Below are 21,966 nucleotides of genomic sequence, written 5' to 3'. Positions count from 1 at the left end.
ATGACAAGATACTTTGTCCTGAGGAAGAACAATGAGTGTACAATGCATACTTATGGCCAGAAGTCATGACCTCTCATATTTCCTTAGATCTTCTTAATACTTTGTAGTTTATACTCTCTGATAGAAATCTATTTAAAATGGAATTATGTTAGATTTATAAAATATAGGAATCCAGAAGACACTCGCCAAAATAGACTGTGTTAAATTGACTATGGCTAATGTCATTTGCTCAGCTATCTTATAGACTATCTGGGCTGATTTGTCTACAAATAAGACTTCAGTCAGTAATTGTTGCTGGGAAAGTTACTGCCATTTAACAGCACATGAAAGAAGCAGCAGATGCTTGCTTTTGTTTCCATCTATCTAATTTCTTGGTGCATACAATACTCTGTATGAAATTACTGTTTCAAACAACTTTACCAATTTCATTTTGCAATAGCGAAGTTTGGAAGTCTTAGTTATAGTACGGTTTAGTTAAGGAAGGTAATGGTAAAGAAATGAAACTGGTAAAGAAATACAAACACCACATTAGATCTTTTTAGACTATTTCTGATATCCCTAAAGTGTAACAAATATAGCATGGCTTTGATTTGTTCTGAGAAAAAATGGAATTAATAAAAAAAGAAACACTAACAAGTGTGTCTGTGGTAGACTGTGGTACAAAACACACATCTATTTGTTTTAACACAGATTTTGAAATTATAGCTTAAATATGAAAAGGCACAGATTCTGGCTGATGTGGCTGATCAGAGCATACCTGCTTTTCCACTATGCCAGACAAAAGAGATTTTAGACCTCCACCATCTTCAATAGCTATCTATTTCTTAAGATATTTCTCCTGTAAAATAGTTCTTTACATTATAGTCTTTGCAAAGGAAGAAATGTGTCTTACTGTACACATCTGAGAATTTCTTCCCAGAAATGGAGGCAACCTGATATTAGCAATGAGATGACAATTTCTACAGTATTTCAGACTCATTGAACTTATTTATTTTAGTTTATTTTTACTTTTTTTTAACACCTTTTAGTGAACAATGATGGGAAGCTTGGAAAAAGTGTGTTGGCTTAAACAAATAATGTATTCTGAAGCAGCGCTACAGGAGTCTGATCAATTGATTTCCTATTTTCTCTTTGAATTAGAAGAAGCTGTTTGGATTGTGTATTTTTATAGGGACAAATAATCCTTTCAGCTGTTTTATGGACTGAACTATAAAAGTAATAAACGTAAAGCAATGCTTCAACCTAAAGGTTACCTGTAGTTTTTGTTCAAAATTTTCTCTTTACAAAAATCTTTACATTGTTCACATTGTGCTCTTTTTCTTTGTGTAAACACTGGTGGTATTAATTTTAAGATGATGGATTTGTTTTGGAAGGCTCTAGATTTGGCAGCCCTTGCCACCGAGCACGCACAATTCAAGGACTGGTGGTGGAAAGTGCAAATTGGGAAGTGCTACTATAGGTAAGCCATTGTTCATTTCTTCTGTGATGAGTGAATATGAGTTCAGGACCTGTACTGCTGGGTGTGTTGTACAATGCTGAACACTGAGAAACAGTTCAGCAAGTGTTTTGTTGGAGACCTCTGTGCTTACAGTTAAATCTCCTTTAATATACAGGAAGACAACTGCTTGAGATAAAGGTATCGACACTGAGTACCTTTAAGTAACCCATTACTTGCAACTTTGCCTTTTTTAATGTATTTTAAAATCACTATTTGAAAAGTCAGTCAATAAATGCAAAGAATTATTGTTAAAAGACTACACAAAATAAATATTACAATATTAGTTTGAGAAACTAACTGTCACGAGGGCTTCAAATTGACGAAACAATACATAATAAAATATTTGTGTTGGACAGTCTCTGCCAGAAGTACATTGCCCAAGAAGTATCAGTTCCAAAAATGCCAAGGCCTCAGGGCTGGCACCCCATACCCAAGCATCTAATAAAAATGACTTATGAGTACCCCGACATTGTGCAGCCATACATTTCTTAGAGGGAAGAATGGAAACAGCAGGGAGGAACAAACTTGTGGCGAGCAGTTTGGAGTGATTGCTGAAGATATAGCTATGATAGTAACAGTTCTACCAAACCAGGAGAAACTCCTCCTGATACAACCCTGCTCTGCATAAGTCAAACAAGTACTGAGGCAGTTCCCCCTTTCATTCTTTACGATGAATTTGTATGAACACTATATTGGGTGTTAAAAAACAGAAGCATCATCTGCAGTCTTTTCAATTCTATAAGCAGTTCTTGTATTGATAATACAAAGCAGTTAGCCCTTTAAAATTCCATATTGCATCTTAGCTTGAAACTATTGCTTCTTTTTAGATGGCCAAACTAATGAAATTTATCACTATCCTTAACTTTTATTTGATATTCTTTAGAAGATCAGACTGACTTTTTTTTCTTTTTTAGCTGTGGTGGATGCCAGCACCAAAGCTGTGCTATCACATCCCTCCTCAGCTGGGCAGAGGAGAGAAAACAGGGACATAGATGAAACTTCAGCTTCTCTCAGAAGCCATCCCTGTAGCCCCCCAGCTACCAAACCCTTGCCATACAGACACAATACATGAGCTTAGAGGTCATTTATTACTTTCAGGATTTTTATGAATAGTGTTACAGAGACTAAAGCGTCCAAGCAGGCACATGTACTTCCAGGATCCCAAAATACCTTATGTCCCCATTGGCTATGTTTCTTTGTTTTAGCTGGCTTGTTCTGTTTCTGTGTTGTGTTTCTTCAGCAAGTATATATGCACTATGGCTGAAGGAGACAAAAGGCAATTTGCATTTGCATTGAGAAAGTGTACCTTTTTGCTGTTGTTGAAATGGCACGGTCCTCTTAATTTTGTAGTTAATGTAGCATTTATAGATTAATGCAAAATATTTGACACTATAAAAGAAATGCCTTTGAGATGAAACAGACTTCTGTGAGCTTCATGCGCAGTGGAAAGTATCTGTGTGATCTTTACCATGGGTGAGGAAATTCTGCTCCAAAACAGTATGGGTTGAGGCATGAATTTAATTGCTCATTTTTTACTGTCCCTTCTAAGACCAGGAAGGAGTCCTATGAATACAAGTACATCATTATTCACTTATCACCAGAAGGCTTCATGGGGGGCCAAATTTCATGGATTTGTCTTTTTCACAGTTTTGTTTTCTTAATGCATATAACAGCATGGTTTTTTTTAACGTGCACAGAAATATGTGGTCTTAAAGTGTGCTTTTGGGCAGCTCATATTTGGTTTAGAGTGCGCTGCTTCATTATTTAATAAACTTCTTTTTTAAAAAGCAAACAACAAATGAGTATCTTCCATATGTATCTGTTGTCTCTTTAGGTTGGGATTATATCGTGAAGCCGAAAAACAATTTAAGTCAGCTCTCAAGCAGCAGGACATGGTTGATACAATCTTGTATTTGGCAAAAGTAAGTCACAGATTTTCTTGTTTAAGAATGAAATTCCAAACTATGCCTGAGAGTCCATACAGCACAAGAGCTCAGTATTGAACTTGATACACCATTGTGTTTAAAAGTATATGCTCTCCTGTCACTACCAGGAGTCATTCTGCAAATACATAGAATCATAGAATCAGAACGGTTTGGGTTGGGAGGGTCACCAAAGATCGTGTGGTTCCAACCCCTCTGCCATGGGCAGGGATACTTTCCACTAGACCGGGTTGCTCAGAGCTCCATCCAACCTGGCCTTGAACACTTCAGGGATGGGGCACACACAGTTTCTCTGGGTGCTCCCTATCCTCACAGTAAAGAATTTATTCCTCCTATCTAATCTAAACCTACCCTCTTTCAGTGTGAAGCCATTCCCCCTTGTCCTGTCACTCCAGGCCCTTGTCCCTTGCAAGAGGTCTCTCTCCACCTTTCTTGTAGGCTCCCATCATGTACGGGAAGGCTGCAATTAGGTGACCCTGAAGCCTTCTCTTTTCCAGGCTAAACAATCCCAACTCTCTTAGCCTTTCCTCATAGGAGAAGTGCTCCATCCCTCTAATCATCTTGGTGGCCCACCTCTGGACTCGCTCCATGAGCTACACAGAATGATTAAATTGGCAGAGTAATTAGATTAACGAACCAATTTGTTATGGGAGATATGCATCCCCCCGCATCATTACTAGCTCAAACAGGAGCTGTATTTGAACCTCCACCTCTCACTCCACAGACCAGCTCACTCAAGTATAAAACATTGCACATGATTTAATGACTGACAGTGGACAGGCAATAGAGTAAGGCACTGAGGTACGGTTCAGTCTGACAGAACTGGAAAGATAAGACTTGAGTTAAGCAGCCATTAAAAAATAATAGGATTGCATCCAGTTCTGTTGTAAACAGACTGATAGTACTGTACTGGTTAGTTTTGTTTATATTCCTTATTGCAACAGCTATCTGGGTTTTAAAAAATATTTTTTGAAAGCTGTCTCTCCCTTGAAATGTAATTTATTAAAAGATAAAAGAAAAATAAAAAAAATTAGGAGTATGTAAAGTCAGGACTGCTGAGAAGTTAAAAAGTATTTCATGACCTAGGAGAGTTAGAAATAGGATATTTTAATAAGAAATAAGAGAGATACCAAAAAGAAAATGGAGCCATTCTGCTTATCCATCTGTTTAGCATCTAAACCTTAATTACTATAGCTGTAGTACTCTTAGAAAGCAAGTCTCCCCAAAGCAACTGCAAGTAGATGGAAATTGTCCCACCATTTTTTCATTTCTTCTGCCACTTATCTAGATAGCATCTCTACAGACTGCAGAGATGTTGGACAGTGTGATATGACACTGGATATGGGAATTACATAGTAGAGTACTGTGGCTGTGTGGTTTTAGTATCTGTAGTGAGTGGTTCTTTGGAGTGAACCTCCAGATAAAGCAATAGAACAGATTTGAGTCATTAATACTCAAAAAATGTACTTCATAAACAAACATAAAAATATAAAAAAGGAGTAGATCTAGGGGAGTTACCCCTTTCCTGATGTCTACTAAGTACCATACCCTCCAAACCCCTCACTCTTTTATTGCTTTTCACAAGAAGACATTAGTTTTCTAACTTAATACAGGAAATGCAAGTGACATTAGCAGAATGAGTGTAAAAATGCCTGTATGTTTTTCATTTTACTAATGATCAACTTGAAATGGCAGTCCCTTTGCTTGGAAGGCACTCACAGTCGGCAGCTCTTTGACAATTAAGAATGTCGTTGAGTGGTCATAGGAAAGAATTCTTTGCAAATATCTGCAGCAGTATATATCTATAGGGTTGCAAAAAAAGGATCTATGATTTTGGTTGTTGGCAGTCAGAAGTCCATGAAACTCAAGGGCAAAAGCAGAAACCATGTTTGGAGGTTTCTCAAGTGTTCAGTTAACACTGACATTTTTCTTACATTTCATCACAAAATGTTTGTATCAGGATACCAGTCACAGATTCTTTTCCTTTTTTAGTAGCATCAAGTATTAGCACTAATTAATGTAATATTTCTCCAACAGAAGCATTCAGAACCCTTTTCCACTCAGTGGAATACAGATTAATCATTCCAACCATCTAGTTTCCCAAAGCATATGTGCAGGGTTTTTCCCTTCACTGTAGCTCTATTTGCCATACCCCACAACAGGAGGCCTTTACAGTTGTACTCTCAGATAGCTGCAGGGGTGGTCTCTGTCAACACGTTGCAACACATTGGAGTCCAATTCTCACACAGTTATTATCCACATTACACATTTTCATAATCAACACAAAAGCCAAAATCGCAGAGGCAAAACTACCCTCTTTCTGTAGGATTTTATTGTTTGTGATGAGAGATTGGTAGAACAGTAAGGAAACTTGAAAGTGTCACTGCTCTGTGCAGTGCAGTCTTATTTGACTAAGTAAAACATTTTGGTATTCCAGCACTACTCACCTGAAGATCCAGTTCTTTCCAGCCTAAGCACAATTTTTTTAAAATATATGAAACAGGGCAATATTCAAGGTGATACCTTTACCTCAGTGTCAAAGTATATTATTTTGGTATGATAATAAATAACTAGATTTCTTTTGAGTAGTAATGTTCAAATTAATTAATAATGTGTAGATGGTATGTATGTAAATTTAATTATTTTAAATAAAGCTATTTTATCTTCATTACGCAGATTTAGTCAGTATTCACTCCATTATTTTCTCAGTATTATTCATCATCTCAGCTAATGGTTTATTGCATGAATGGAAGTGTCATCCCTTTTATTTCTCTCCCATGTTAAACAGCAGTATAGGTATAAAAATCAGACATTTAACATGTATATACACTTTTTATTTGCTTAGGTGTATTTGCGCTTGGATCAGCCCGTAACAGCTTTGAACCTTTTCAAGCAAGGGTTAGATCGATTTCCTGGAGAAGTGACTCTTATTTGTGGAATTGCCAGAATCTACGAGGTATGCACCCACTATACAATCCTTATAGTGGCCAATGTAGGTGCTTGAGGTAGAAAAAAGAGCCACTAGTTGAATATAACTGTGAGATCCCATTTACCCGTGGCTTGAAGAATCAAGCTCACATTGAGCCAAGTGGTCCAGATGTTGTCCGTGTAGTTGAGGCTAGTTTATATATGTTTCATCCTACTAAAACTGCTCAAGTCACCATCAACCTGCTAGCAGGATCAATCAGCAAAATAGTTTACTCATCAATGTTGTTTTTATTTGCACTAATGTGTTACCATTAGTTTCTGAAACCAGTGAGAACAGTTGAAATGTGAATGTTTTTCAGTTAGGAAGCAGATGTCATTTTAAGTAGGATTCGTTTTAGTTTCATTTTAGCTTGGTAACCATGCATTTTGTGTCTTAAAAGTGTGTATTTTCATGTCAAACAGTGGACTTATCGTTTTTCACTGAAAGTTGGTAATGATGCTATTCTAGAACAAATGTTTTAAACAAAGTCATGAATTTATGGTTTTTTTATCTACATTCATACTTGGCATTCAATCCTGTTCTCATCATTCTCATCTAACCCCTAAGCTTTAATCTATTTTCATATTTAATCCTTTGTGTCCTTCAGCATGGAAGAAAACAGCTGCATAATTTTTGGAGGCTTTTCTTTCTGAATTGTTAAACAGTTATTAATATGGATATTATTTTGCCAAACCATATATAACATTGCATAACCCTTTAAGGAATTATTAAGGAGCAACATATAGTTGATAGGATCTAGTTTTGCACTGACACCTGATTGCAGGATTATAGCTTCATTAGCAAAGATTTGTACTGCAGCACAGGGCTGTTCTCATTACATAGATTCCCAAGTGGAATATGTGCATCAGCCATCTTAATCAGAGCTTTTCTTCCCTATCGCTAACTTTTTACAGTAGGAAGAGTTGCAGAGGTTTTTTTGGCTTAAAAAAACCCATAATTTTTAAAGAGACTGCTTTAGTACTATCTCCTTTAATCACAAAAAATCCATTTTTTTAATAGCTAAATACACTGCTGAAGTTAAACAAAAGCTTATTCTTTAGTTATGTTGAGAGCACAGTGTATCTACAGCACACGGGTACAAGTTATTCCTTTTTAAACACAGAAATGAGCTTGATCTTTTTTCTGGTGTGGGACAGGGTTCTCTGGACCTTGCACTCATCAGAAACAGTGTGCCATCATTTACAGCAATGAGTTCTCCCTAATTTGTCCTCCAAGTAGCACACATCCAAGCATATATTTTTTTACAATATAGTTCTCTTAACTGGCATATCCTAGGTAGTACAAATTTTGGTGAATTCATGATTCCTGTTTACAAAAGCACATAATAATTCTTTATATGCAATTATATTCTCATTTTTGTACAGAGGAATTCATGAGTTGATTTACAAAGCATTGAAAATAATTGAGACACTGACGGGGCAGTAAGTGTATTCTGTGTTACCATGCTGGGAAACTGACTGCACAGTTCTGTGTATCACAGACATTGTGCAAGAAGTGGCAGGTGCCTGTTGCATGTGTGTGGTGGGGTGACCCTGGCTGGATGCCAGGTGCCCACCAAAGCCACTCTATCACTCCCCTCTACATCTGGACAGAAGAGAGAAAATAAAATGAAAAGCTCTTGAGTTAAGGACAGGGAAAGATTACTCACCAATTACTGTCACAGGAAAAAGAGACTTGGCTTGGGGATATTACTTGAATTTATTACCAATCAAAATCAGAGCAGGATAATGAGAAGTAAAACAAATCTTAAAAATACCTTCCCCCCATCCTTCCCTCCTTCCCAGTCTCTCCCTCCTCCCTCCTCAGTGGTGCAGGGAGATGGGGAATGGGGATTGAGCACAGAGGGGAATAGTGAATGGAGTAACATCAGAATGGCGACCTGTCAGTAGTGGGGTTCCACAGGGCTCCATCTCAAGCCCTGTGTTCTTCAACATCATAAATGGCTTGGATGCAGGACTAGAAGGGATACTAAGCAAGTTTGCAGATGTCACAAAACTGGGAGAAGGTGTTGACTCCCTCAGAGGCAGGGAGGCCCTGCAGAGAGACCTCAACAAATTACAGGACTGGGCAATCCCCAACCATAAGAAGTTCAGCAAGGGAAAGTGTCAGATTCTGCACCTGGGATGGGGCAACCCTATATGTTTGTACAGACTGGGGAATGAGATGCTGGAAAGCAGTGCCACAGAAAGGGACCTGGGGGTCCTGGTCGATGGCAAGTTGAATATGATCAGCAGTGCCCTGGCAGCCAGGAGGGCCAACCGTGTCTGGGGGGCATCAGGCAAAGCATTGCCAGCCAGTCATGGGAGGGGATTGTCCCGCTCTGCTCTGCACTGGTGCAGCCTCACTTTGAATATTGTGTGCAGTTTTGGGTGCCACAATATGAGAAAGATATTAAGTTATTAGAGAACATCTAGGGGAGGGCAATGAAGATGGTGAAGGGCCTTGAGGGGAAACCGTAGGAGGAGCAGCTGAGGTCACTTGGTCTGTTCAGCCTGGAGAAGGGGAGACTGAGAGGATACCTCATTGCACTCTTCAACTTCCTTGTGAGGGGAAGAGGAGTGGCAGGCACTGATCTTTTCTCTGTGGTGACCAGTGACAGGACCCAAGGGAAAGGTTGGATTTTTGTCAGGGGATGTTAGGTTGGATATTAGAAAAAGATTCTTCACTCAGAGGGTGGCTGGGTACTGGAACAGGCTCCCCAGGGAAGTGGTCACAGCAGCAAGCCTGACAGGAGTTCAAGTGTTTAGATGATACTCCTTGTGGGTCCCTTCCAACTCAGCATGTTCTGTCATTTTGTGATTCTGTGAAGTACTGTACAGGACATAGGTAAAGCACTTAGTAGATTGACATTTTAGTAAGTTCCATGATAAAAATAGATGATAAGCATTAGAAGTAATTGGAATTTTTGTCCAATTGTATAGGAAATGAACAATATCTCCTCAGCTGCAGAATACTATAAAGACGTCCTAAAACAAGACAATACTCACGTGGAAGCCATTGCATGCATTGGCAGTAACCATTTTTATTCAGACCAGCCCGAGATAGCTCTGCGGTTTTACAGGTATCTACACTTGTGGAGAGGGAGGGAGGGGAACTAAATGCATGGGAAGGTAATATAAGGGATTGAATTTTGTATTGCTGATAGCAAAAACAAATTAGGAAATTGTCATGGGAGGATGAATGAGCATTTGGACAAATATCACCGTAAAACTAGCTTACCAACTTATGTATCTTCTCATCCAGTGATAATTACATCACTCTCTTAAAAATTTGTCATCATTACATGAGAAGTATATAGAAGTATCAACAAAGATTATCAAAACAGTTATTCAACTAATCCTCAAGTAAAGTTCTTTCACAGCATGAGGCAGTTTGAGAACAGTGGATCTTACTTTCGGCTTCAATTGCATCCAAGAGGCATAAGGACTTCGTATTTAGCCCTTTGAAAAAGAATAATCTTGCAAAACTTCACCTGAAGTGACCAGGAGTTCTGACCACAAAATCCCTGACCTGAATGTGGACTGGGCTTCCTGCATGTTTTACTGAAAGCAGTAAAAAGATAGTGTTAAATACTGCTACTTGCTTTTTATTTCGGTACAGTCAAGAGTGCAAAGGAGCCTGACTCATGTTCTTGAGTCTAGTAGCAAATTAAGTCAATAAAAGCACTTCCATCTCATTTCTATTGGACCTGAGCTCTTTTATGCGTTAGGTTAAAGAACTCACAGTCATGCTGCAGACAACAGCCCTTTTTCTCTGGCCCTCAAAGCACTTCTGTTTTTCCTATAAATATTAACAGAATTTTTATATCTCCATTCTAAAAAACACACCAAACAACATCAATTTGAATCAAAATCTGAGTTATGCTTCATATGTAAGATTAATGTAGATTCACATCTAGATGTACTATTACTAATTAAAGCAGCACTGAAGGATAGGAATCAAGCAAAAAATTGAAGTCTGAAGAGTTATAAAAAGTAACTGCAACGAATTACAGCTTGATTGAGGTCAATGGATTGGAAAGAGGAAATGGAGAAAGTCTGTGTCCAACTCTGTCTTACAGTAAAGTCAGATCATGTGACTCAGTCAAAAAGACAGAAGTTACTAATTTACACAGACTGTTTTGCACAGCTTTGATTCTAATAAAAAATGCCCTTCACTGCCCTTCACGAAACTACCAAGTGTAAGAGTATAACACTTGTTGTTTACACCCTCTCAGAACAGGGAGAAAGTAGGAGAGAACTTTGTCTTTTAGAGTAGAACTCTTATTTGAAATTAATCAAAAAAATAAATGAAACAAATATTTTCTTTCAATCTAGACGGCTCCTGCAGATGGGTGTTTATAACTGCCAGCTCTTTAACAATCTGGGCCTCTGTTGCTTCTATGCCCAGCAATATGATATGACACTATCTTCATTTGAACGGGCACTGTTTTTGGCTGAAAATGAGGAGGAAACAGCAGATGTGTGGTACAACTTGGGACATGTGGCTGTGGTATGAAAAATATTAACAATCTTTCCGAATAAATACAATTGGGAAAAAAAAGTAAAAAAAATAACTAGGAAGGAGTCATTTCCCTACTTGGAAATACAAAACCCAGTAGTGTACAGAATAAAGTCCAGTACAAATGGAATTTTTTTGCACTTCAGCAGAGAAGAAGCAGCAAAAGAAAAAAACCTCTGTACTTTACAGAATGTGGCTTTCACCTGCTAAAAAATGCTCACTCCCCACTGTCTTTAACCTTCCCATCTTTCTAAAAAAATTGCCACATGTACCTGCCTTTGAAGGCCTTGGCTACAGTACAAGATAATCTGACAAAAAAAAAATTTAATTCAAGATATTTTTCTGGGAGCTGTGTTACATGGAGCATTAGACCGATTCTGTTGTCATAAAAATACACATTCAGTAGCAAGTAGCCAACACTAAAGCACTGAGTATGTCATAGTTGAGAAAGCACGTTCCTCTGTCTCAGAGACACCTATAGAAGTATTGTATAAACATGTGATAAACTTTGTTAAATTTCTACACAAATTTTCATTCTTTGCCCATTTTTGCAGGTGTTTTTCCAGAAGTTGTGTTAGATTTCTCTTTAGCTGCATACCCAGAATAAGTTTACTGAATAAAGTTTTTGACAGCTTTCTAATGTGAATTGTCTTCAGATGGTTTCTGATAATGTTTTGAATCAGAGAGAAACCCAGCTGTTCATCTTGCTTTTATTGGAACTGGGATAAACCCAGTAATTTGAAATTTGAACTGATGTGCCTGTATTTTTTAGCATTTGTCACTTTTGATGTTTAACCTGATGCTGTATCAGTGTTGTTCATAACACTGAAGTACTGGTCAGCCGCTCCATCCAAGAAATGAATCTCCCTTAATTTTTATCTTCTTTTTTAAAATCTGTGTAGAGACAGAGAGGCAAGATGACTTCCTCTCTGGAGACATCTTACCCTGCTATAGACAGTTGCAGATAGCATAGTCTTTAGAAGACACTTCAGTCATCTAAAAGTTAAATTAGATGAAGTGAATATCCCTTGGGGCATGAAATTATTCTGTCTAGAGAAAGAATAAGAAAAAAATGCGAGGATCTGGGAAGAAAGCACATATGCTTCTGATCAGCATGTTTTTATTGTAATTTGCATTCCTTGTTAGTACATATGGGTGAAAAGATACTACAGACAACAAAACAGATGCATGGTGTTTCCAATCTTTTCACACATTAAAACACAGTCTTACTTTTAGGGGATAGGAGACCTGAATTTGGCTTACCAGTGTTTCAAGCTAACGTTAGTCAACAATAACGACTATGCAGAAGCTTACAACAACTTGGCTGTGCTGGAAATGCGAAAAGGTCACACTGAACAGGTCAGTGCTGAATCTCAGCCTAAGCAGAATGCTTCATTTGACCCTGTGGTATTTAACAAACATGTCATTTCTCTCAGGTTGAGGTATCATATGAATGTCTAGCTTACTGTTACAGGCAGAAAACCTGGATAATTGTTATGCATGTTTCACTGTAACTTCCATGTTGTCATGCTATCTCCCATTGAACTGCTCATTCTTAGGCTTATCCAAATGGATCATCAAAGACAAGCAAGCTTTACAGTTGCTTTGCAGTTTTTGAGATTTTTTTTTTAAGTTGTGGAAGTTGTGATTGCTAATAACTAGCACTGCAGAACCTTTCTGTTGGAATCACTTCCTGTCTACTTTAGTTTTTGGCTTAAAATTTTCAATTTACTTCTTGAATCACACCTATTAATTAAAAATCAGGATCATCATGGCAATAAGTTGTACCAAGAAGAATAAAAAAAAGTGAAGATGTTTTGCTTATCTTGGATTTTATTTCACAATGTTCTTTCATAAGTACTGTTACATGTACTCAGATGTTTCAGATTTAGGGAGTTTTAATAGATTCTTAACTTTGCCTTCTCAAACAGTTTACAGATACTTTTCTTTTTAAAAATTTTGGTTTCTTCCCCACTAAGTTCTCCATCTTCTAGTAGAAGCATTCACAAGTTGACCTTAATTTTGTATTGGATTTACAGCATGAAAATATACACCCTGATACTTAATTTCTTTTACTTTTGTATGCCACTATTTTACTAGTCAGAAAAAAAAGCTGATTTTATTAAAAGTTTAGAATGTGAAAGCTGTCACTTTTATGATAAAATTTATGTTTCCAGGGATGCTTAAGACAGTACTGTCAGAGACAACAGATAAATACAGTCGCATGTTCTTTAAATACTTGTTTTTATTTCATATACCTAATATATTCTCTTCAGTGTTTAAAATTGAATTGCTTAACTGAGTATGTCTCAATATGGTTTTTTCTGACTCAGCCAAGAGTCTTTATTAATTTCAATGTTATTCAACTGTATTATGCCTACACTATTGGTGTAACCATGTTGAAAATGGCTTTCTTAGTAAATGCCTACTAGAGAAAACATAGGATGATTTCTTTTAAGAATTATTCATATTTCACTGTATTATTTTTTTATTTCTCTGTATAGGCAAGAGCTTTGCTGCAGACTGCTTCATCTTTAGCACCTCATATGTATGAGCCCCATTTCAATTTTGCCATACTCTCAGAGAAGGTAAGGCACTGTCCTGTTCTTGTAATCTAAAAACTGAGTCATGGTGAGGCAAGTGGGTTTTTATTGTTAGTACTGAGAATTTCAGATGGGAAAGACAAAAGAATACAGACTGCACAAACTCAAGGAAAATGTAAGTTATGTTCTCATTTTAATACCCAGAAGTGTGTCAAAGTAGTCATTCCAGTGTGCTTTTGAGAATAAATGAGGCCAACTAGCTCTAAAGTAACTTTTTAATTGTCCAAATGCCTAGAAGATGAACAATTCATTAACAATTCCATCTACAGTCTTTACAGTCATTGGCTTTTTCAGAATGTGAAGTGAAATAGTATAACATGATTTATCAGTAATTATAGAAAAAATATCCTTTATTTATCCCATGATCTTACTGATCTCAAAAAGAAAGTCAGTTCTTCAGGTTTACAACCCTTGAATTTTTTGTGTTAATAATTTATTTCATACAGAGTGTCTAAGACACTGTATTAACAATGTGCAACATTCTTGTTAATAAGGAAATCTTGTATAAGTCCTTACATTTTTCACAAGAAAAAAATTGATTCCTTGCTTGTGCCTATATTTTCAAGATTCTGTTATGATTCTGTGTTGTGTGGGCAGCTCAACTCCTACAGATACTAAAGTACACGCGTCAAGAAAGAACAACCCATTAATTTGTAAGCGTATCCTCTCCATTGTGAAACATAAGATGGTTTTGAATAATTGCATATTTTACCTACCAATTAAGGAGTAAATCCTAGTCTGCAAATGTCTTGTTGCGTAGCTTTTGCACAAGGAATCCTCATAGGTTATGGGAGAAGACAGACAGCCACATCAACCAGGTGTTGATGCAGTGGGGTAATGCAGTCCTTAGATTTGGTGTAAGGCCATGGTTTACAAAGCATGACTTCGCTGGCCAGGACCCTGGTTTCTTCTCCTTCAGAGAACTGTTGCTGCACTGAAGCTCTGCGTTGACTGATACACAGGGAACAAAGGCCTCCCTCTGACTCTGTCCATAACTCCTTCCTTTCCATCCAGGAGTTATCACTTTTACTAGATGTGTTCCCAAACATTTGAATTCTTTTTTGCTGAACCCAGTTTCTGAGATACTTTCCTTTTCATCCTTCCAAAAAATGATGGCTATTTAGGAAAAAAAGTTAAGTTCCCTAAGTAGGGAACAATTACTTATAAAAACAGCAGAGGAGCAACATCAGTTCTCTAACATTGTGAGGAAGCAGGAAATCACGTGGAGTTGCAGTTTTTACAGATGCCTTATGGGTTGTGTTTTTCTCATATATACTGCAACACTTTTGTGAAGTTTAAAAGCAGAATGCTGGTTTTTATTCTTCCTTACTTCAAGCTCTAGGCATGGTGTGTACCTTGTCCATTCTCCAAGAAGTCAGGTAAAATGGGATATGTAGAGTTGCTGTCTTGAAGCAGCCCTCCCATTAAAATCACATCTGTCCTTTTCTTCTCATCCCTTGATGTAAGGGGGACATAATCCTGAGTTCAAAAGTCTCTATACTGACTCTGTTTGCTCTTAGGACCAGCTAGGTTTAAACATTCGTGAGCATCAGAAATGTACTCCACAGAATGCACAGAATACATGACGCGAACACTGCAGTGCTTGGATTTTCAAAAGTGTTTTGTGTTTTTCTTATAGGTTGGAGATCTTCAGAGGAGTTACACAGCTGCTCAGAAGTCAGAAGAAGCATTTCCAGGCCATGTTGATACACAGCAGCTCATCAAACAGTTAAAAGAGCATTTTGCTATGCTCTGATGAACATGTTTTTTATTATGTAAGAACAGTTAAGCCAGAGCAAATGTCCCAAACAGCATTTTGAAAATACCAGCTCAAAGTAGATGAACTATACTTAATGCATTCCTGTGGCAAAGCCTGTGTTACTTTGAGTATCAGGAAAGGTTTAGATTTCAATTTCTTGTCATCTTAAAACATAACACTTATTAAAAGGCAGCTAGAACACATTGCAACTATATACACAAGAGATTACAGAAAAGGATTCTTTTTCTGACTTTTATGCAGAAAAAAGTGGTTTTAAACATTCCCACGTGACAACCTGTCAAGTAGCAGAGTAAGAATACTTCCTACCTGGTCTTGAAACCTGACTTTTTATAGTATACTTTCTTACTGAATGTTAAGTTTTAAAAATAAAATACCTAAAAAGATTTTAAAATACATATGTAAAGCAGAAGTTCTTGTGTTCCTTGTTGTATTCTTTGTGTATGAATTAAATAAATTCAGTTCATATGGTTTGTCTCATTTGTTTATGTAAGTTAAATTACATCCTTATTGCCATGAAAATCAGGATCAGTAATCTTAACATACTTTGAAAGACTCCACAGAACTGGTACAAAATAGCATAAATGTATGTTTTCATCCCTACCCAGGAGAGAGTTTATTGTGGATCTCAGTAAGGGAGAAGGGTATTTAGAAGCTTGTGGAGTTAAGAACTAATAGTTGAGAACAAGGCATTGGTGGGGTGATTACAGATGCTACCACATGAGCACTGTTGCTAGACAAATATTTGGATCATCAAGAATACTACTAAAAACAGCAAATGAAGACTTTATATCATACTTTGTGTTTTAAATAAAAGGAATTAACTTGCATGAATTCACAACTTGACCTTTTTAAAAGACCTTTAAGAAATGTGGGATGTTAAGGCAATCTGAAATGGCACATCCTGAAAGAGACCTTCAGAATTTTTTCATGTTTCTCTGATGGGAGTCTCTTGGCTTAAGGAGCAACCCTAAACATGTTTATTAATATTATGTCTTTCTTTTTACTATTTGTTACTTCTCCACCCTCATCTGTGTTTGTGTGTTGTAGCTGGTGAAGTCGGATGCTGGAGAGCTTAGAGAAGTGTGCCCACAGGTTCCCCTACAGAGCATTCTGTAGGTGACAGCTAGAAACACTGTCATTAACTGCTACCACACAATGTGAAGTGCAAAAGCATTATTGACTGAATAGATGCAGCATCTTTAATGGAAATTTTTTTTTGTCCACATCTTTATATTGTTGGAAATTCATAACAAACTAGTTAAAAGAGAATCTTAGTTATCAGTAATTTTCATTACTTAAGTAAGACTTTACTTGCTGGTAAAAAAGGATGAAGTTATAGGGAAGTTTCATCCTTTGATCTACTGTATTTATGTCTTTCCAGCTGACACTGCTAAACTTAAAAAGCCACTAAAAAAGAAAATTTATCTTAGCAGTTTAAACACAACTGTCGAGAATTTTTGAATGTCTTATTATTAACTCAAGCTAATTTTAAAATTGCATAGTAAATGAGATTATTTCTATGTGAACTGGAAATGAGTAGCACAACTTTAATTTTTAATCTAGTGTGGCAGTTCAATAGTTCCTCATAAGTGCTTATAAGATGCCACTTACTGTGATCACTGCTCAGGTTAATGATATGAGTAACTCCTTTTTTTGGAAAACAGTACCCCTTAGTACATAGACTGGGCATGATTATTCTTTTAATATTGAGGAATGTATGGAGATTAAAAGAGAAAAGGCTCATGTATGGTAAAGAATCCTTTACATAATATGCTTGTGCAAATTAGAAATAAAACCCAAACCCCACAGAGAAGCACAAGTTCTAAACAAGGATTAAAATGTTTTTATCTCCCTACTGTGCAGCATCTGCAAGCTATTCCAAATTTATCTTATGTGGTATATTTTGATTGCCCCAAAAGGCAGCAGCTATTTGCCTTGTTGCCCCAAAGCAAGGGTCTGACAGTATATTTTTCATGATTAGCACATATACAAATGAAATCAAATGTGGTAATGAGTAGAGTACCACAGTGAAACAACAGATGAATCAGCAGGCTGTTTGTCAAGGAAGAATCTTTCAATATTATTGTATGTTAATTTGGTGCAAGCTGCAGCAAACAGCTGAATGAGCAGGCCCTGGGGCAAACCACCTCTGGTTCATTGAGGACGGCAGAGCACAACACAACACGTTGGAATCCGTGTTCATCTCTGCAGTAGGATCATGTCAGGGCGGTGTGACCTTAATATTGCAAGCAGTGTTTCTGTAACACAGCAACCATTTTTCCCCAAACCTGTAGCACAGCTCCAGGTATGTCCAGCCAGCTTTTAAAAAATCTCTTCAGAGTAGACAATAAAATACGAGGAAAAAAATAACACAATGTTTTAATCTAGAGGGGTGATAGTGTCCACAACAAAGCTGCCTGGAAGGAAGTTTAAAGCAGATGGCTGGGGCATCTTGAAGTTTCTGTGTCCCTGCAGGAAAGGTCTGTACCGTTTATGGTTGTTACCACCAGTTCCATCCTTCTTTACCAGCCTTCTTGCTGGGATCTTTCTGATGGATGAACCCAATTAAAAGTTGATAATGTAGGGTTAGGTTATTAAAGGAATTTCATTGTTCTGCTAGATGTTATAGCCACAGCACCAGCCATGAAACTGTTGCTGAAATTAATCAGAATTTGCAGTTAAGGGTTGTGGATCATTTTGGCTGCAAAAAGCATCCTCAGAAGGCAGGACAGAGTCAGTTTTCCATTAGATTCCAGTTCAGTCGCTGTAAGACTTTAGATAATGATCCAATTTTGTTGCTGCTGATGGTGGGCTTTTTCTTTCATTGCTTCCTGTCTTTGTAGCCTAGAGGGAGAGATTTTGGGGTCATTCAGTCTGATCTCTGATATGACATGGGCCTAAACTTTGATATTCAAGGCATATACAGACTTGTATCTCCAGTCACTCTCCAGTAGCATTTGAACTCCTGTGCTGATAAGATGGTGGCATTACTAATTTTCCTGAATAGGGGAGCTTTCAAAGTTAATGAGTGCTCAGGAGTTGCAAATGCTCGGAAGCATCTGTAAGAAGGTTCAATCTGGAAGATACATCACCAGAGAAAGCAATTTTTGTTGAAAAACTATCAAGTAAACATACTCTGAATCATGCTGAGTAACTGAAGGATCTGTACAAGTACTATATTTATGTTCTTTCTGTTGATTAGTTACAGCAATTGCATAGTGCACAGCCTTCTCCTTTCCTATATTTAGTTTATTAAAAGGTCACAAAGATTTAGCTGAAGAAGATTTCCTAGTTAGAGACTAGATCTTTATAGAATATGTAAAAAAAAAAAATCAAATCAATGAGTTCATAGTAAAAAACTCTCTTCCCAACACATAGTGCATTGTGTTGTGTATAGGAATATATCAGCACACACAAATGTGGGGCTTTTCCCCATTTCCTGTTTGCTTTTTGACATGTATTTCCAGTGAAACCAATTATATTGCTTCAAAAATAAGTCTTGAAGCCAATTAGAAACGAGACACAAGAAGAAACAGCAGGATGCAAACCTTGCTCAGCGCTATGGAAAGGGCAAAGTTGTTAAGAGCCAGGAAGCTCGGTTCCAGCAAGTAGACCACCCCAACAGTTTCATCTCATTTTCAGCTTATTCAGTTTACATAACCATAAAGTAATTGCCAAGATTGTACATTTTAGCTTTGGTGTCATTTTATATTTCCAAGTCTATATACTATAATAATGCCAAGAACCTTTAAAGCTATTGCACAAGCAATAAATTTAGATCATGCTAACCAAGGGTCATAAAACCTTCCATCAAGAGCCTCTAGTCTAATTGTGTATGAGATACCACACAAAAGTCAATTTAGGAACATAACCTTTGACTGTTTTTGTTCCTGTGAATTACCATAAGCTAACAGTTCAGGGTTCACATGAAAACATAGTCTTCTAAAATATATGGTTACCGATTCTTTTTTTAATCGGTAGAACAAACCCGGATGCATGTATCTGTACTAGCTTTCAAGGATGTAATTGTTAGTTCCTCGAGAGATATTGAAGGGGGAGATCCAGTACAAAAACTTTGAAAGCTTCTGACTTCTGCCTGCAATCCTGTAATGTCTAATGGCTTAAAATGCTATGTCATTACCAAGCATTTATTTATTATGATATGAAATGGTAGCTACTAGGATAAACATTAGAAATTCAATATAAGTCCTGGGATGGCAGGCTAATAAGCAGAAGACCACATATACCAGAAATCTCTGCCGTATAATACATCGATATCATTACTGCATATGTGCAAGACATTCACAGATATCTTCAGGTCAGGCAGTAGCTATAGACAGTGAAGGAAAGAATTCTCCAAGACTACCTTAGACCCCAGTCTAACTGAACACTGGGAAAGGTGGGTGAAATGTGAGATCCTATTTTGCAGGGATATATATATATATATTAGCAAAAAATAATTAATATAATGGTAACTAAACATAATGTGGCTACTTATAGATGACTGATGTAATTTACACTTTTCAACCTCACCTTTTATAGTCTTTATTATCTTTATTAGCATATGTGTATGTATTTTTCAACTACTAATTTTTAAGCAATTACAAGCAAAGTTCAAAAATTTTCAAACTACTGGCATTATGTGACAAGTCTCATATGGTCTACCTAAATACAACATCATCTTTAAAGAAAAAGTTAGACATACTCAGCAATCTCAGAAAGTGGCTCTAATGAAGCTGAATCTTCAAGTGCTCCAATGCCTTTAAAACTAAAAAAATACCACCACCAGAATATACACCTTTCTGCTTAGATCAAAACTTAAAATACTTTAAACAAAGCCTAAGTAATGACAGATATTTGTTTTTGAAGGGAAGAGAGAGTTGTTTCTTGGGGTAAACCATGTCACATCATCACTTGTAACTTCATATCATGTTATCTTTGTGAACACTGTGCTGCAACATAAGCCAATAACATTGTAAAGTAACATACATTGTAAGCAAATTCCCTTCAGGCTAAATATCTGTCATTTCTGGGAAAACAAGGTAATTCAGGCACAAATCTCTTAATGAGGAAGAGTAAGAGAAAACCAGAAAAGTGTTATTTGGATTGGAAACAATATTTTAATGTTATACTAAGAGACAGCTTTGGGTGTCTTCCCATAGCAACACGGCCAACTTTGCCAACATTAGGTTGCAGCTCAATATCATTTATAACAATAAGCAAATGAACTTTACCCATACAAGTCTGTTCAAGCACCCTGAGGAAAAACAATTGTTCTTGTTACATGGGACTCTAAGATGTACATACTGTAAATAAATTCTCCTTTCTCCTCTGGAAGTCCCCCTTTAGCTCAGGTTTAAAATAGCACAGCAGGTATTTTAGGCTTCAAATAGTTTGTGGTTTACAATAAATCTATTGGTCTTTAAGGGGTCCACAGAGTGCAGGGAAACATCCTGCTGCCATGCCCCTGGGAGCAGTGCTATCCTTGTCTTTGTGACCATGCATGTTTGAAAGTCAGCACTAGACACAGTCATAACATTTTTCTGCCCCTTATGGAGGTCATAGCACCAGATATGCTGAATATAACGAATCTGTTTTAACAATATCAAAGGAACTAGATACAAGAAAGATGAGAGCTTCTTTCACGCTCTTTTTCCCACGCATATCCATAGGAGGTAGTCAGTGCTGTGCTTCCCACCAGTTGATTATACCTGTAGTAGAACAATTTTTTTTTCTTCAATTCTGATTTCAGGGATTTGTACCAATGTTTTCATCTCTACTTAGATGGTGAAACTGCTTAAAGCAGAGAAACAGTTTAGGCTGGATATTAGAAAAAGGTTCTTCACCCAAAGGGTGGTTGGGCACTGGAACAGGCTCCCCAGGGAGGTGGTCACAGCACCAAGCCTGATGGAGCTCAGCAAGCACATGGATGATACTCTCAGGCACATGGTGTGACTCTTGGGCATGGTCCTGTGCATGGCCAGGAGTTGGACTCGATATTCTGTATTATGTGATTCTGTGATAATAGCCCCTCGTAGCTGCTGAGAAATGAGAACACTTTCAGGTTGAGTACATCTTACCAGGCAAGGAGAAGTCAACCATCCTGTGGTGTTCCTGGCTGCAGTCAAGAGCTGCTCTCTTACATGAATAGGCTTCAATATGAATATAGCATCTCCAGGCAGATTTTGATTAAGCTTTAGGCAGCTAAAGATACACTTGATAAAGACCTCAACAGACAGCCCAGGACCTTGTTTGAAGTCTTGTCTTACCTTTGAAAGCAAGTTGTATAGATGTGGATGCTTCAGTGCTTTACCTAGGTCCCAAAGACTCAGAGGCTGCTGCCACTTCCCATGACTGGTATACTGCTGCCACTGAGGGAAGGATAGAGAGCTGTCCCTCCCTTCCTGGAGTTGCAGCCCAGCTGTGTGGCTGGAGCAGGGTGGCATATGACAGGCAGTTGATGTAAGAAATTTCTTCAGTTTCTGCAATAAGATGTGCAAAATTTGAGTTTTTCCCTTAAAAGTGAGCTGAAAGTGGGAATCATTCTGGTCCCTATGAAATCTCTGGATCAGACACTTGAGCTGAGATGCCAAGCAACCTGGGAATCATTAGGGAATGATAAGTGTGGTTTCTCCTCTTTTCTCAGATTTTAT

The 21,966-nt window shown here is 37.5% G+C and overlaps 1 protein-coding gene across 3 annotated transcripts in view; it reads left to right on the top strand.

Moving 5' to 3' along the window:
• The window catches only part of TTC8 (tetratricopeptide repeat domain 8), a 37,330-nt gene extending 21,531 nt beyond the window's left edge, over nucleotides 1-15,799 (top strand). Inside the window, exons 8-15 of one of the 3 annotated variants that reach the window (XM_051806640.1) lie at nucleotides 1,374-1,459; nucleotides 3,333-3,420; nucleotides 6,287-6,397; nucleotides 9,352-9,491; nucleotides 10,747-10,921; nucleotides 12,167-12,289; nucleotides 13,435-13,518; nucleotides 15,173-15,799. In XM_051806640.1, coding sequence (XP_051662600.1) covers nucleotides 1,374-1,459; nucleotides 3,333-3,420; nucleotides 6,287-6,397; nucleotides 9,352-9,491; nucleotides 10,747-10,921; nucleotides 12,167-12,289; nucleotides 13,435-13,518; nucleotides 15,173-15,289 — 924 coding nt within the window. In that variant the 3' untranslated portion in view covers nucleotides 15,290-15,799. The remainder of the gene's footprint in view (nucleotides 1-1,373; nucleotides 1,460-3,332; nucleotides 3,421-6,286; nucleotides 6,398-9,351; nucleotides 9,492-10,746; nucleotides 10,922-12,166; nucleotides 12,290-13,434; nucleotides 13,519-15,172) is intronic. The other 2 variants (XM_051806643.1, XM_051806642.1) reach the window with 2 other exon arrangements.
• Nucleotides 15,800-21,966: the final 6,167 nt, after the last annotated feature.

The sequence above is a fragment of the Manacus candei genome, unplaced genomic scaffold (assembly GCF_025592945.1).
Source record: "Manacus candei isolate 608988 ecotype Guabito, Panama unplaced genomic scaffold, ASM2559294v1 h1tg000067l, whole genome shotgun sequence".
Taxonomy (NCBI): Eukaryota; Metazoa; Chordata; class Aves; order Passeriformes; family Pipridae; genus Manacus; species Manacus candei.
The sequence above is the reverse complement of the archived record's forward strand: the minus strand, read 5'-3'. Positions and strand labels throughout refer to the sequence as shown.